Source organism: Chaetodon auriga, chromosome 4 (genome assembly GCF_051107435.1).
Source record: "Chaetodon auriga isolate fChaAug3 chromosome 4, fChaAug3.hap1, whole genome shotgun sequence".
NCBI classification, from domain to species: Eukaryota; Metazoa; Chordata; class Actinopteri; order Chaetodontiformes; family Chaetodontidae; genus Chaetodon; species Chaetodon auriga.
The window spans coordinates 22,913,886-22,926,362 of NC_135077.1; the positions used below are offsets into that span (position 1 = coordinate 22,913,886).

A 12,477-nucleotide genomic window follows, 5' to 3' on the forward strand; every position below is an offset into this window, starting at 1 on the left:
TTGTACATATGTTGTGTGTATTTGCAGTACATTAAGCAAACAAATGATGCTGCTATATCTGATATTTCTGAATTAATTTAACATGATTAAACATTAAAGAGGTGGCTACTTGTAGATGTGCATGCCAGTGTGGTATTTTGTGGCTTATTTTTGTTCCACTGAGCTAATCTACAGGTAAATGCTTGACTTACTCGCTTCCTCGAGTCTAAGTGGCAGTTTGAATGGGAAAGGAATTTACACACTGGAAGCCTTCGGTAGGTTTATTATGCAGGAAGGCGAAGCCTCACAAGCACAGGTTTGTGGTTATACTTCCAATTCTAACTCAAGGTTCAAGGTTTCAGTTATTATCTGTCTGCTCTCTTTTGTTTTGTCTTGCGTATCTTTTCAATAGGCCTTAAAAAGTGAATCCAAAAAAATAAATAAATTCTACAAGATTCGAGCTACATGTTGATGATCTCATCTTCCTCTTTGTTTCATAGCAGACTTTTAGGTCATCTCCATATTACAATAAGCCTAAAATAAGTATTTGAGAGACAAACAAACTTCTTGGTCCTAATGCACAGACAGCATGCTTCTCATAAAGGTATTTTATTGGGTTACATAACGTGATGTACTGGGAGCTTGTGTGGAAATTTTTGCCAACAAATATCTATCTACCCCACTGCTGTTTATGTAATCCAACGGTGAGGAAACAAGCAGAGAGAGCAGTCTAATCTGCAAAGACACGCTCGCAGGGAGGAGGCTGCTGCACCGTTTGAGGAGAAAGCGTTAACTCGCACGATGCCTGCCAATACGAATGAGTAACTCACCACCAAAACCTGCGTGTGTGTGTGTGTGTGTGTGTGTGCGCGCGCGTGAGATGAGGGGACAGCCGACAACAGAGCAGTGTTGGGGGCCAGTTGGCAGCTGACTAAGCTCTTTTTCCTGTTGCCTGCAGAGTGGTGCAGCGACGTGCACTCACAGACACACATAGAAAGTAGACGCACACCCACACACACACACACACACACCCACACTGTAACTACCCACGAGGGAGCAATCAGCCTTGGGTTTATCTGCCCCCCCCCCCCCCCAATTCTGCCCCATTTGAATAACAATTGCTGTTTGTGTGCGGGCACCAACATCGATCAAAGAGCCCCCAAACTGCTAAATTCTCCGTCTTTCCCCATCTCTGCTGATCCAAACTTTTATTTTTCCACTCGCCTTTTATCTCCGGCACTTCCATTTTTTATCGTTCTCTCAGTCTTGTTTCCTAAACTCTTAAAGCACCTCTCTGTCGTTACTCCGTCCTCTTGAATACTGCATGTGCTGCTGTGAAACAAAGTGCAACTCCCAATGTCTTTGGCGGTAAACAGTGCAATATACCCCCAATCTAAAATAACAGGCGGCTACAAGCGAGGAAGAAAGACGATTGCTTGCTCAAGGAGCAGGGAGCAGTGTTCTTTACAATAAGTGATGCCAGGGTGTTACACAACAAGTTGCTCCTCGAGGCAAAGAGAGTGAGAGAGCATTTTCTTTTTTTTTTTTTTCTTACCAACATGAGCCAGATAATGAGTGGGAGAGATGGAGGGAGGCTTTTACAGAAGACCAAGAGGAGAAAATGGTAGTGGGAGACGTGTTAGCGTAACTAAAGGGAGATACATGATGGGATAATGTTTCTCACACTCTGTGGAGGAGCATGTAAAGTCAATGGACAACAGGGAGACTTTTCACGCCTCTGTCTGTCTGTGTACAATTCCAGTAATGAGAAAACATGGGGGTCAAATCAGTAAGATGGTGGAAATTGCAAAATGCTGCAAAAACGTCTGTCTCCAGCTGTGTGAGTAAAGGGAACAACACTGTCAAACTCTTAGATTTGTATTGTTTAATGATTGGAAAAAAAAAAAAAACCTTTTTTGTGCATGGCTATAGTTGTATTTTTCTGGCACCACTGCTTTTAACCCAAATCTGCCACATCTACCTATCTAAAAGTCTTTGAATACCCCCCGGAGAACAGGTGTTACGCTGCTGCGTTGTGCACGTGGGTGGTTGAAGCACCACCAGAGCTCTAACTCCACACAGAACGTGTCTTGTGTCTGTCTGCGCAGCACTCAGGTCCACCAAGGCTGCCGTCAGCGCAGACACTGCTGCAACACATACGGCTACACCGGCGTTGGTCGACAGAGAAATAAGTGAGAAGCACAAGCACAGAAATTATACTTAGCATGAACGAGGTGTATGCATATGCTAGAGGGAGAAGCAAATATAAACACCTCCATGTTCTGGCTCACACTTCCGCTACGTTGTTTATTTTGAGAACTTGTGAAAGTAATTAAAGTGTTTCGCTTAAATGTGGATTATACTGTGGGAACAAACGTCATACGCTGTAATTTCTGTATTAAAGTGGCTGGTGGATCCCTGTTGTCCTCTTTTTACGTGAACTGATGCGCGGCTGTAAATAAGAAATCCTTCTCTACATCTGCGACCGATGCTCCTGGCAATGATACTGCATACTCAACAACAGCAGCAACAGCAATCCTACAAGCATGAGAGGTTTTGTGCCGAATGAGAGCTAACGTCCTGCGAGCACCGTACAGTAGCAGGAGGCGACAGCGCAAAGTTAACAACCCCTCCAAGTTTGTTTTGACAAAGATGTGTGGTTGCTTTCTAACTGAGAGTTTATTGGGAAGAAGAACATCTTCATCATCTCTGAGTATTCAGTAAAGAGAATGATGCAGGACGTTTAGCCGAGCTTAGGGAAAGCCTTTCCTCTACTGTTAGAAGAAAATTTATCATGTTGTAATTTATTAGCAAGCAAGTTTGCCACCAAAACATCTCAGACTCGAATGACTGTGTTGAGAGTCCAGTAAGTGTGAAGCAGCCTAAGTGTGAGGACAGGGATGCTGAGATGCTCCGTACAGCCACTAACTAGCTCCAGCGGGTCAACCATCTCCTGCCAAACTCTGACCACAGCGTCTTGTTTTCCATTTCCACCTGCGCTAAATCCATAAGATGTAGTGGGCACAGCAGGAAATAGAATATAACAAGCGTGGAGTTGTTGGAAGGCAGGTTTGATGGAATAAGCGAGCAGTCTTTGTGCTGAGCTCGACGAAACAACCTGTGCAGAGCTGAAACTGACGGCGATCTCGACGTCTAACTGTGGTTCTGAAAGCGACCAGACACAGAGGGCGCTGCTTTAAACTAACACGGCCAGAAATATCTGACTGTGGCAAAACATGGGGTGTTTTTCCACTTACCTATGGCGATAAGAAAAATGACAAAACCAAACAAAACGGCCACAAAAACACCAGGCACATTGCTACGAGCTGTTTTCAACAGTGGGAAACCGTTTTATCCAGGACTTTTCATTTAATGAACGAGCCCATAACTTTTGGGCAATTAAGCCCTGAGGCAGATTTACCATTTGTGACAAAGTTGATAGCATTCTGTAATCTATTGATGGCTTTTTAAAAGCAACAGCCATTAAATATACATCCCATACCATCCCATCAATAACACTGTCTGTCTCTTGTCTACTCAAAGAATTTATCTGTTGGAAAGTCTGTTCATCCTTTAACTTCAGTGTGTGTGTGTGAACAAACAGCGAAGCTTCATGGATGACTGCCGCCTTCTGTTCTACAAAGCAAAGGACATCTGTGTATCGGTGTGCATGAAGCTGTTTGCGTGTGTCTTACCACATGGCGTGCATGTATGTGGGGGGCAGGCGAGGGCTGCTGACCGGCGTGCAGTTGTATGACCTCATTATCCTCTCTGCTAACAGGAAATTGCGGAACAAGCTGGCCACCAGCAGGTCTTGGCGAAACAACTTCTGGAACAAATCTACAGAGAGGGAGTCCGAAAAGAGATGATCCATTAAGTTAGAAACAGGAGAGGGGTGAGCAATGAACACACAAAGACGGGATTACAAGTGAGGAAAACGGGCCGCGGGATGAGTGACTGAAAATCAAACTGGGTAAAAGAAGGAAGTTTAATGAGAGCAAAGCGGCCACCTTAGAGAAAAACAGGCTGGGTGGTGCGTATGCTTACAGAATACAGAGGACAGAGACACGCAGAGCACAGCAAAGAGTCACAGTCACATTTTCATCGGCTCATTAATCTATTTACTAATTGACTTTAATGGCGCTGGTCCAATCCCACGCCAATCTCTCCCTTATGATTGTGATTCTCCTGTTTGTGTGAGGCAGTGAGTATGAGTGTGTGTGTGTGTGTGTGTGTGTGTGTGTGTGTGTGTGTGTGTGTGTTGGAGAAATTATATGAGAGACAGTGTCTGACAACTCCTGTCCCTGCTGTTATTGTTCCACTGTTTAAATTTTGAAGTGTTTGTGCTACTGTTTGTGTGTGTGTGTGTGTGTGTATGTGTGTGTGTGTGTGTGAGACTTGGATTAGGTGTGCAGTGCCTTCATTACAGGGATTCTCTCTGATGTGGGCTGCTTCATTAACAGCAGAGCCCCGGGGGTTTAAAAAGCTTTGGCAGCCATCAGCATTGTCACATTACTATTCTAGCTGGGATACAGTTTCTGTCAGGGGAGTCTGAGTGTGTGTGTGTGTGTGTGTGTGTGTGTGTTGCATACAAGAGACAGGTGAGCAATGAATGGAAGTATTGCGCTGCATGCAAAAGTTAAATGCATGTCAAAAAAGAAGACTGTGTCAGTATTTTTCATCTAGCTAAGATGAGCCTGTGAGTAATGGTTAGTGGCAATGTGTGTGTGCGTGTGTGTGCGTGTGTGTGCGTGTGTGTGCGTGTGTCTGTGCACGTGTGTTGTCACCGTACAGTTTTGCTGGAGTGTGTATGTACGTGCATGCTTGCTTTTCCGGCACCAAATTATGGTAAAAATGAGATCCCCAATTACTGTGCTGGATACTCTAAACACAATTAATCTCAATTTGAGGAGCCACCCTGCACTTCTTGCACTTATGGCATTTTCTATCAACATCTTCCCGATGTTCAACCACTGGGGATGTCCTCAAAGTTACAGTATTGCTGATGCTTCAATGCTGCACTGCTTTTATTAGGTGCCCTAATTTGGGCTCCCTGAGCTGAAACACTCAGGTCACTTCATTTGTCATCATTGGCTGCACATGTTGAAATCAAGATACAGTTTTGAACAGTTTCACAACTTTAGTGTGCCATCAGCTGCCTTTACAAGTTGGTCTTTCCACCAAATTCAACACCAGGGAGAGGAATGCGCTTTTTGGTTTTCTTTTCTGCAGTTAATTCCATCTTTCATTCACAGTTTTGGCCACTGTTTCAAGCAGTCATGATAATATTGTACTCAAAGTAATTGCAAGATCTGAGAACACTACAACTGAGTCGTGCAGGTTAAGAAACCTGTGTAACCGACTGATTTCTAAGCTTTGCCCTCTTAGCTTCCTGTTCTCACAGGACAGAGTTTACAATGACAGCGGTGCCACATTTACCACTCAAAAAACAAAGGGTCATCAGGTTCAAAGAGAGCTGTACAAAACCAGGCTTCTCGTTTCCAGCCCATCACTGCTAGTTTTGTTGACTGAAATGATGATTTATCAGCTGTGGCTGGCAAACTGATCAAGGTAACGTCAGCTCCATGAGCTGCTGTCACCACCTGATGCTCATAAAAGCGCTTGACTGTGAAATTCATGATATCATGCTAAAAAAAGAGGCCGCAAGCAAAACTTGAACGTCTTGTTAGTAATGTCATCAATCAATCTGGTGACTACAATGTGATCATAACTGATGGAAATGATGGCAAAAAAACACAAAAACAACAGCCATGTTGTAATAAGCTGGAATGACTCTGACAGACTGGTGACACGTGGTGAAACAATCTAAACCGTGCATCTCGAACGTGTGTCTGTGCATGTGAAGCCTCACCTCTCGGCAGCACATTCCAGGCGATCGTGTCGGTGATGGCTGTGAAGATCCAGTTGAGCTCTCCGAGGGGAGTGCGTCTGTCGTTGAGCCTGCCAGGGATCCTGCACCACACACAACATAAGACAGATGGCACTGTGTCAGCCGCGCTCACTGTATGCCACATAGCTGACTCAGAGCACAAAGTGGCAACTGCTCGGTAGTATTACCACAACACATCTGAAGAAATTTACAGCCTCTTACTCAGAGAGACTAACCATGAGTGCAAGTTTGAATATTCATGTGTGTTCGTGTGCATAGGAGATAGTCCAAGAGCTGAGAGCCACAGAGCAGGGAGTGAACGTAGCATTTTGTTATGATGGTGTGCGTCTCCACCGGGCTGTCACAACACAATGAAACACACTGGAATACATCTGTGTGCTGATTTGACCTGCAGACTGAGTTTCCTCACATACTTCTGACTATTAAGGAGGTGGTCCTGTAGAACTGGAAACAGCCTGAGGTAAAGCTGTTAGCCACAATCCATTTTTATGAGATGATTCTTTTTAGAGACCATGGGAAAAGACACTACTTCACACAACGGCTTCAAGCTTGTGTGAAGGTATCATTTAGACCATCACTCCGTAAACTGATCCCAAAAGCATCGGCTAGATAAAAGAGAGCGCTTGCTTAACTCTGTCTGGCCAATGTACCAACTCTGCTAGCAAATCTTGTTCACGCAAATCAAATTTAAGCAATTTTGTGCAAACTGACCACAGTGCCTGGTCAGCTGGCCATTTCCTACTTTCTAGAACCTTTTTCCCATCACCTGAATGACTCATAATCCTGTTTTATTTGCTATCGTCATTTACAGAATGTTGCACTGGCAAAAATCATTTCAGTCGTTTCATTATAACCAATTGCAGCTATCAAACAAAGCTACAAAGAGCGCAGAGTGAGGGACAAGTCAATCCAGCACAGTTTGTACACACACACACACACACACACACACACACACACACACACACACACACACACAAACAGCCCAGAGAAGAGGTCTGATCAGTAAATAGTGAAAAGTGAAAACGCCGGCGTAGGTGTACCACAGGTGTGTAGGCCCATTAGACATGACTTAGTCAATACAAATTGCAACAACAACTCCTTTATTCGATCTTGCTTCTCTGAAAGACTCTCTGTGTTACTAATTCTTCACTGAAGAGAGAGAGAGAGGCGGCCAAGGCCAATCGGATGTTTATGATATAAACACAAGCTATCATGTTAATGGCTATGCTCTGCGTGGTCATTCATCCTCTCAAGTGCCAAAACTGTATGATTCTCTGTTACAATGTGCCATTATCACTGTACTCAATGTGATTTCATGATATTTTTTCTGGGGATTCACATTTTTCTTCTCTAGCGACTGAAATACTGAAATCTGATATTCAGCAGTTGTCTGAGAATCATCCAAGTGTCCCCACAGCTGGATATGTAGAAATGAGCAGAGGAACATGAGATTTGTCAGCCTGTGCACCATACATCTGTTTTAAACCCCTCCACTCATAGTCTGGCACTGCAGATTCTACTTATTCTGGTATTCCATCCGTGGGAAGACCACGGAAATGAGAGCAGGGAATTCTGTTTCACACAGAGCCCAAGATGACGGGACAGTAATCACTGCAGCAAAAGCTAGAAAATTACCTTTACCGCACCGAGGCGTCTGCCTTTTAATGAACACTATGTAAAACAGTGGGAGAAGATGGGGGGGGGCAAACGTTTGCTGGCTCCCAGATATTACAGTTAATGTGAGCAAGAGAATCAGTTGTGTTTGAGTGAAGAGAAAAATGTAGGAAAGTGGAAAAAATGTGGGGAAAAGATAAATGAGAGAAAGAGCTTCTCAGCACTTTTATATCCCACAAAGCATTGCAGCTCAGGCTCCATACAGATAAGGATATATTTGCACGTAACACTAAGACGATAAGACGAGGGGACTGAGAGATCATTTATTTCACTGTCTGGGAGAAGTTTGCGCTTCATTTTCAAAACAAAGTGTCATATAAGAATGACACAAGTGCATGAGATGTCTCTGCATGCACTGTTTTCTGTTTCCATCATAGCCTCAGATTCACCGGGCACTCTACGCACAAACTGACCTCAAACTGTTTCCATGAGATAACAAAACAATGAGCTTGTGATCATGAGACAACATACGCCTGTGTGTTATCCTGAGACAATAAACTTGTGATTGTGAGATTAAAAAATAGCATTACTGTAACCACGACCACTTTTAGCTTTACGAACTAAAATAACACAGACTGGATCAAAAAACGGTTACGTTACCTCCCCATGCCAGAAATGTCACCCACTGTCACTCCCAAACATTTTGTCATCATCATTAGTTGGTACCCTGGAGCACAGTCATGAGCATGTCTTTGAATACACTTTATCTGACACTAATCTACTACATATCAATACATCATCTGCTGAACACGTCATCAGAAAACATTCATGAGAAAAGACTTTTACAGTGTTTAATCAACACCAACTCTATCAGCCAGCATGTGAAGTCAATCAGCACCCCAACAAATGACTTCCAACTACACACAGTGTCTGACCTTTCCCTGCCCTGAACCTCCCATTTCCACCTCTAAGTGACAAATAATAGCAGCTGTGAAGCTCCTGGCAGGTACAAGCCTTCTGTATAACCATGAAGGCCAGCCAGCTCCTCAGCACTTTGAGTGCTTGCCAAAGGTGTTCAGCAAGTCAGCAGTAAGGATGAACACTCAGCAGTCCACACCCCTGCTCAGTATCCAGTGTAATATATTTGAGGAGTGAAAAAGCTGGTGTATTGGTTAACGGATGGACAGATAGATGGATAAGATGTTGAACAGGCGGGGAAAATGCCCTCAGAGGGGTTCAGACTCGTGTCATCAATCAAAACACTTTACAAAAACTTCTTGTTTTCACCATTTTAGTTGTGCGACATCATCCGTTTCATTAATTCTTACGGTGATATCTTTCTATTTCATAAAGCACCTTCTTATACTCCCTTTAGAAGTTCTGGTCTATACGTATGTTTGTTTTTAGTTCCTACTATTTATTACAGTCTATCAAACAGTGATAAAGTGTGCTTTAGTATGAGGAAGCTGATAATGAGGACGAGGATGAGGAGAAAGAGTCATTTTGGCTTTCTGTGGAGCGATGGCTGCTGCTTCTGTACGGAGGTGTATGTGAACGTGGAGCCCAATAAGTGTGGAAAGACTGAGGTGGCACTGCGAAAAATTAGATCTGTATCTGATTTAGGACCATATACAGTATTAAAGGGACCAAATAAGAAATGAAAAGATTAAATTCCATGTGGTTTGTCCTGTTCACACTGTCACATATCCACCAAACATTGTAAAACGGTACCCGTACAGATACCTTGACTTAGATACCAATTCCTGGATGATACATTTTTAATGCCAATTTTACACAATCCAAAAAGAATATTACATTACGGTACAATTACTCACTTCAAAGGAGGAAGCTGTTCAAAGACCTGGGAGGAGCTGGAGACACTGTTTTTACTGCATGGACTGAAATGAAGAAACTGATGGACTATCTGGACAGTGTTGGACTACATACCTGATTCAACGTGACCTTTGTGGGATTGGGAAATGGTGGCAGAGTGCTAAAGAGCAGCGATCCTGGACATGACAATAATCCACCTCGCCAACTGCAGGTGTATTTCTCTCCTTTTACCTTTCGGTCTGTCAGTGTTAAAATTTGGTACCAATGACAAGGCATTTTATGACACTCCTCCATGATACTCGATACTCAACACTATGATACTCGTCGAGTCACTGGAGGCATGAAATGGAAAGGTCAGACATAGGCCCTTTGTCTGATATTATGAGTGTTCAGAACAACTCACAAAAGAAAGAAAGAAAGACCAAAAGAAAGATTGATTTCAATTAAAAAAGCCATGCATCAACAAGTTGAACCAGGCTCAGCCTTTGCCACATTTTAATGCAACATTATCCAGCAGCACACTGCATCAGCCAATGCATGATAGCGCACACTGCAGGTAGACTACATTGTAATGTGAATGGCATCGTAAATTACCCAAGTGGGAAGCTCCAAAAGCAGGATTAAACCCAAAATGCATCAAAGATACATTTCACTTGGTTTGGAGAAGTGTCCATATTCTGTACAGTAACTCAATCTGTCCCTGACTACAGTGACGGTGTAGTTAACTCTGTATTGTGCATGCAGCAAAGCACAATAACACACTGAGACACGAGGTTTTGAAACAAGGCAGCAACAACTGAGAGCATGTTTTTATTCCCTCTGGAAACGGAAGTTTGCATTTTTCTGTTCCAACTTAACTACGCACAAGCACTTCAAACAAAATGATCGCCGCAGTCAACGGGTTCCCCATTCAATATCGTATAATGAATTACCAGCAGAAATGTAATTTATAATAGATAAGAGTAATTATGAGTGGAAACACATTGCTTGAGAAATGGACTACTTTGCCAGTGTGATGGAAACGGGAGAAAATAAGTGTTCGATCAGAGCTGAGTATGTAAATGAGTGCAGAGCAGGGAGCCGGCTGCTTTCAGGAGCTCTGTGTGAACAGGGCATTAAAGTCTGCTTTCTATTCATTTCAGAATTTAAGTTGTGATACGTGAAGCCGAAGACGATAAACAGCCATACTAATGAACATATCTAACTAGTGACAATCTACAAAATGGCTTGAAATGACCAAAAACAACAGCAACAGTGCAGCAGTGCAGGTGAGCTGCTTCAGGACATGAAGCAGACGTGCTTATATAAGTGAGTGGAGCCCGGCTCTGTTGTAAGTACTGATGGGGCTTTGCTTCCTGAGGTTAATTATTTGTGTCATGTTTGATACCACGGAGAGCGATGGGGCAGAAATATTGTATAAAGGTGCTTTATAGAGGCTAATGCCTGTGTAATGTCTAACCTCAGCTGGATCAAGAGCCAAAAAAGTCCTCCATAAATAAGCTAATGCTCTCATCTAGAGCAAAGAGCCACATCTCCAGCACCTCCAGGGCATGAAGTATTTCCTAACTAGATCAATAAAGTGTATCTGCTCAGAATAATATATTCTGAGGTGCCATCGCCCTGATATGATTCCTTTAATAATGGAGTCTAACTGGAGAGACCCCCCGCTGAGGCGAGCACTGCTGGGTTTTAGACTGTGTCAGACACCAGTGTGGTGGGTCGGCCTTGCCCGCCGGGGGGTCTGGAGTCGGGGGGCTCACCATGAAAGTCTCAGAGGGAGGCTGGGAGTAGGGATCAACCCATGACGCTTGTGATAAAAGAGATGAAAGAAACACAGAGAGATACTGTAGCTGGAGAGAGAGGGATGCGAGTGCATTCGACGCAGGTGAAAATCCACACGTGCTCGCCGTCGTGACTCTCTTATCTAAAAGGCGACTGTGATTGGATGCGGCCAGAATGTGTGTTGGATGTATGTGGGAAGCAGAGACAGAAGGGTGCACAGATGGAGGAGAGACAGAAGAATGATCAAATTAATAAACAAATCCACAGCACACAACTACTCAATGCTGACATTATGTTGAATACATTCTGCGACGAATGCTTGTAATATTTCAAGGGCGATGAGTGTTCGCTGCGTGCTTTCCAACCGTGTCTGACCTTTAAAGGTGTGAATACGGCCCGATGAGTGGACAGCGAGTGTAATGCTGCTTGCTCATGCACACGTGTGAAACTTGGACGCGGCAAAATGACAATAAAGCAACAAAGCTGCTTCGAATACTATTTGAGACGAAACACATTTCGAAGGCTGAACAGTAACAAGCTGCCCTGCATCTCTCCGCTGCAGCTTCCAAAGAAAAGCAGCCCGGTGTGATTTTTGTGTTGCCGTTGCTAGGATACCACAAGGTCAGCTGACAAGTATCTGCCATCACAGTTGCAGAGGTCCTTAAAGTAGCTGCAGGTAACTTATCATGATTAACGATGAAAACACGGTCGCCACAGACTGGTCTGGTTTGGTGAGTGCAGAGAAGGAAACCGCAGGAAAACAAAGAAAAGAGTGACGTCGCATCAGAAAATGAGGGGATGTTGTGTTTCAAGTCCATTTAACAGAAAGCACTGAGTGCTGCTGAAGTACATCCTGTAGAACAAGGTGTTTACACTCATCAATTTGTGATGGTCTGTGTTTCAGTTTTTTGTGCTGCCCAGTGTCATACAATCTGCCTCTGCCAAACTTGCAGTTAACTCATATGCAGCTGTGCCTGTACTGTATATATCCATATATGTTATGTCACAAGGTCCCAGAGGTGCAAGTGACACTACTTATGTTTGTGTTTGCCAAATATCAGCTGCTTTTCAATAGAAATACTGGAATTATTCTGGATTACTTGAATTAACATTTAAAGAAATGTGTTTTTTGAAAAGTTCAATTTAAATCTGCAGGTATTGTTTTGCTTTTTGCCTTTTCAGGAAAGCAGAACAAGCTATGAACACACTGACACATCAACACTGACACAGTCTTTTAAAGCTGCGACGGTTAAGGTGTTAGCAACCACGTATTATCTTACTGACACATCCATTCAAGCAGTCGTGTTTCCGTCCGTCTGACAAAATTAGCTAGTTGCTAGCTTTGTCTGTTTGCCATG

General features: G+C 43.5%; 1 protein-coding gene across 5 annotated transcripts in view; it reads right to left on the minus strand.

Annotated features, from left to right (window-relative positions):
* The window catches only part of rptor (regulatory associated protein of MTOR, complex 1), a 162,616-nt gene that overhangs the window by 62,601 nt on the left and 87,538 nt on the right, over positions 1 to 12,477 (minus strand). For all 5 annotated transcript variants that reach the window (XM_076727982.1, XM_076727986.1, XM_076727987.1 and 2 more), the window contains 2 exons: positions 5,852 to 5,952; positions 3,675 to 3,819 (listed from right to left, as the gene is read on the minus strand). In XM_076727982.1, coding sequence (XP_076584097.1) covers positions 3,675 to 3,819; positions 5,852 to 5,952 — 246 coding nt within the window. The remainder of the gene's footprint in view (positions 1 to 3,674; positions 3,820 to 5,851; positions 5,953 to 12,477) is intronic.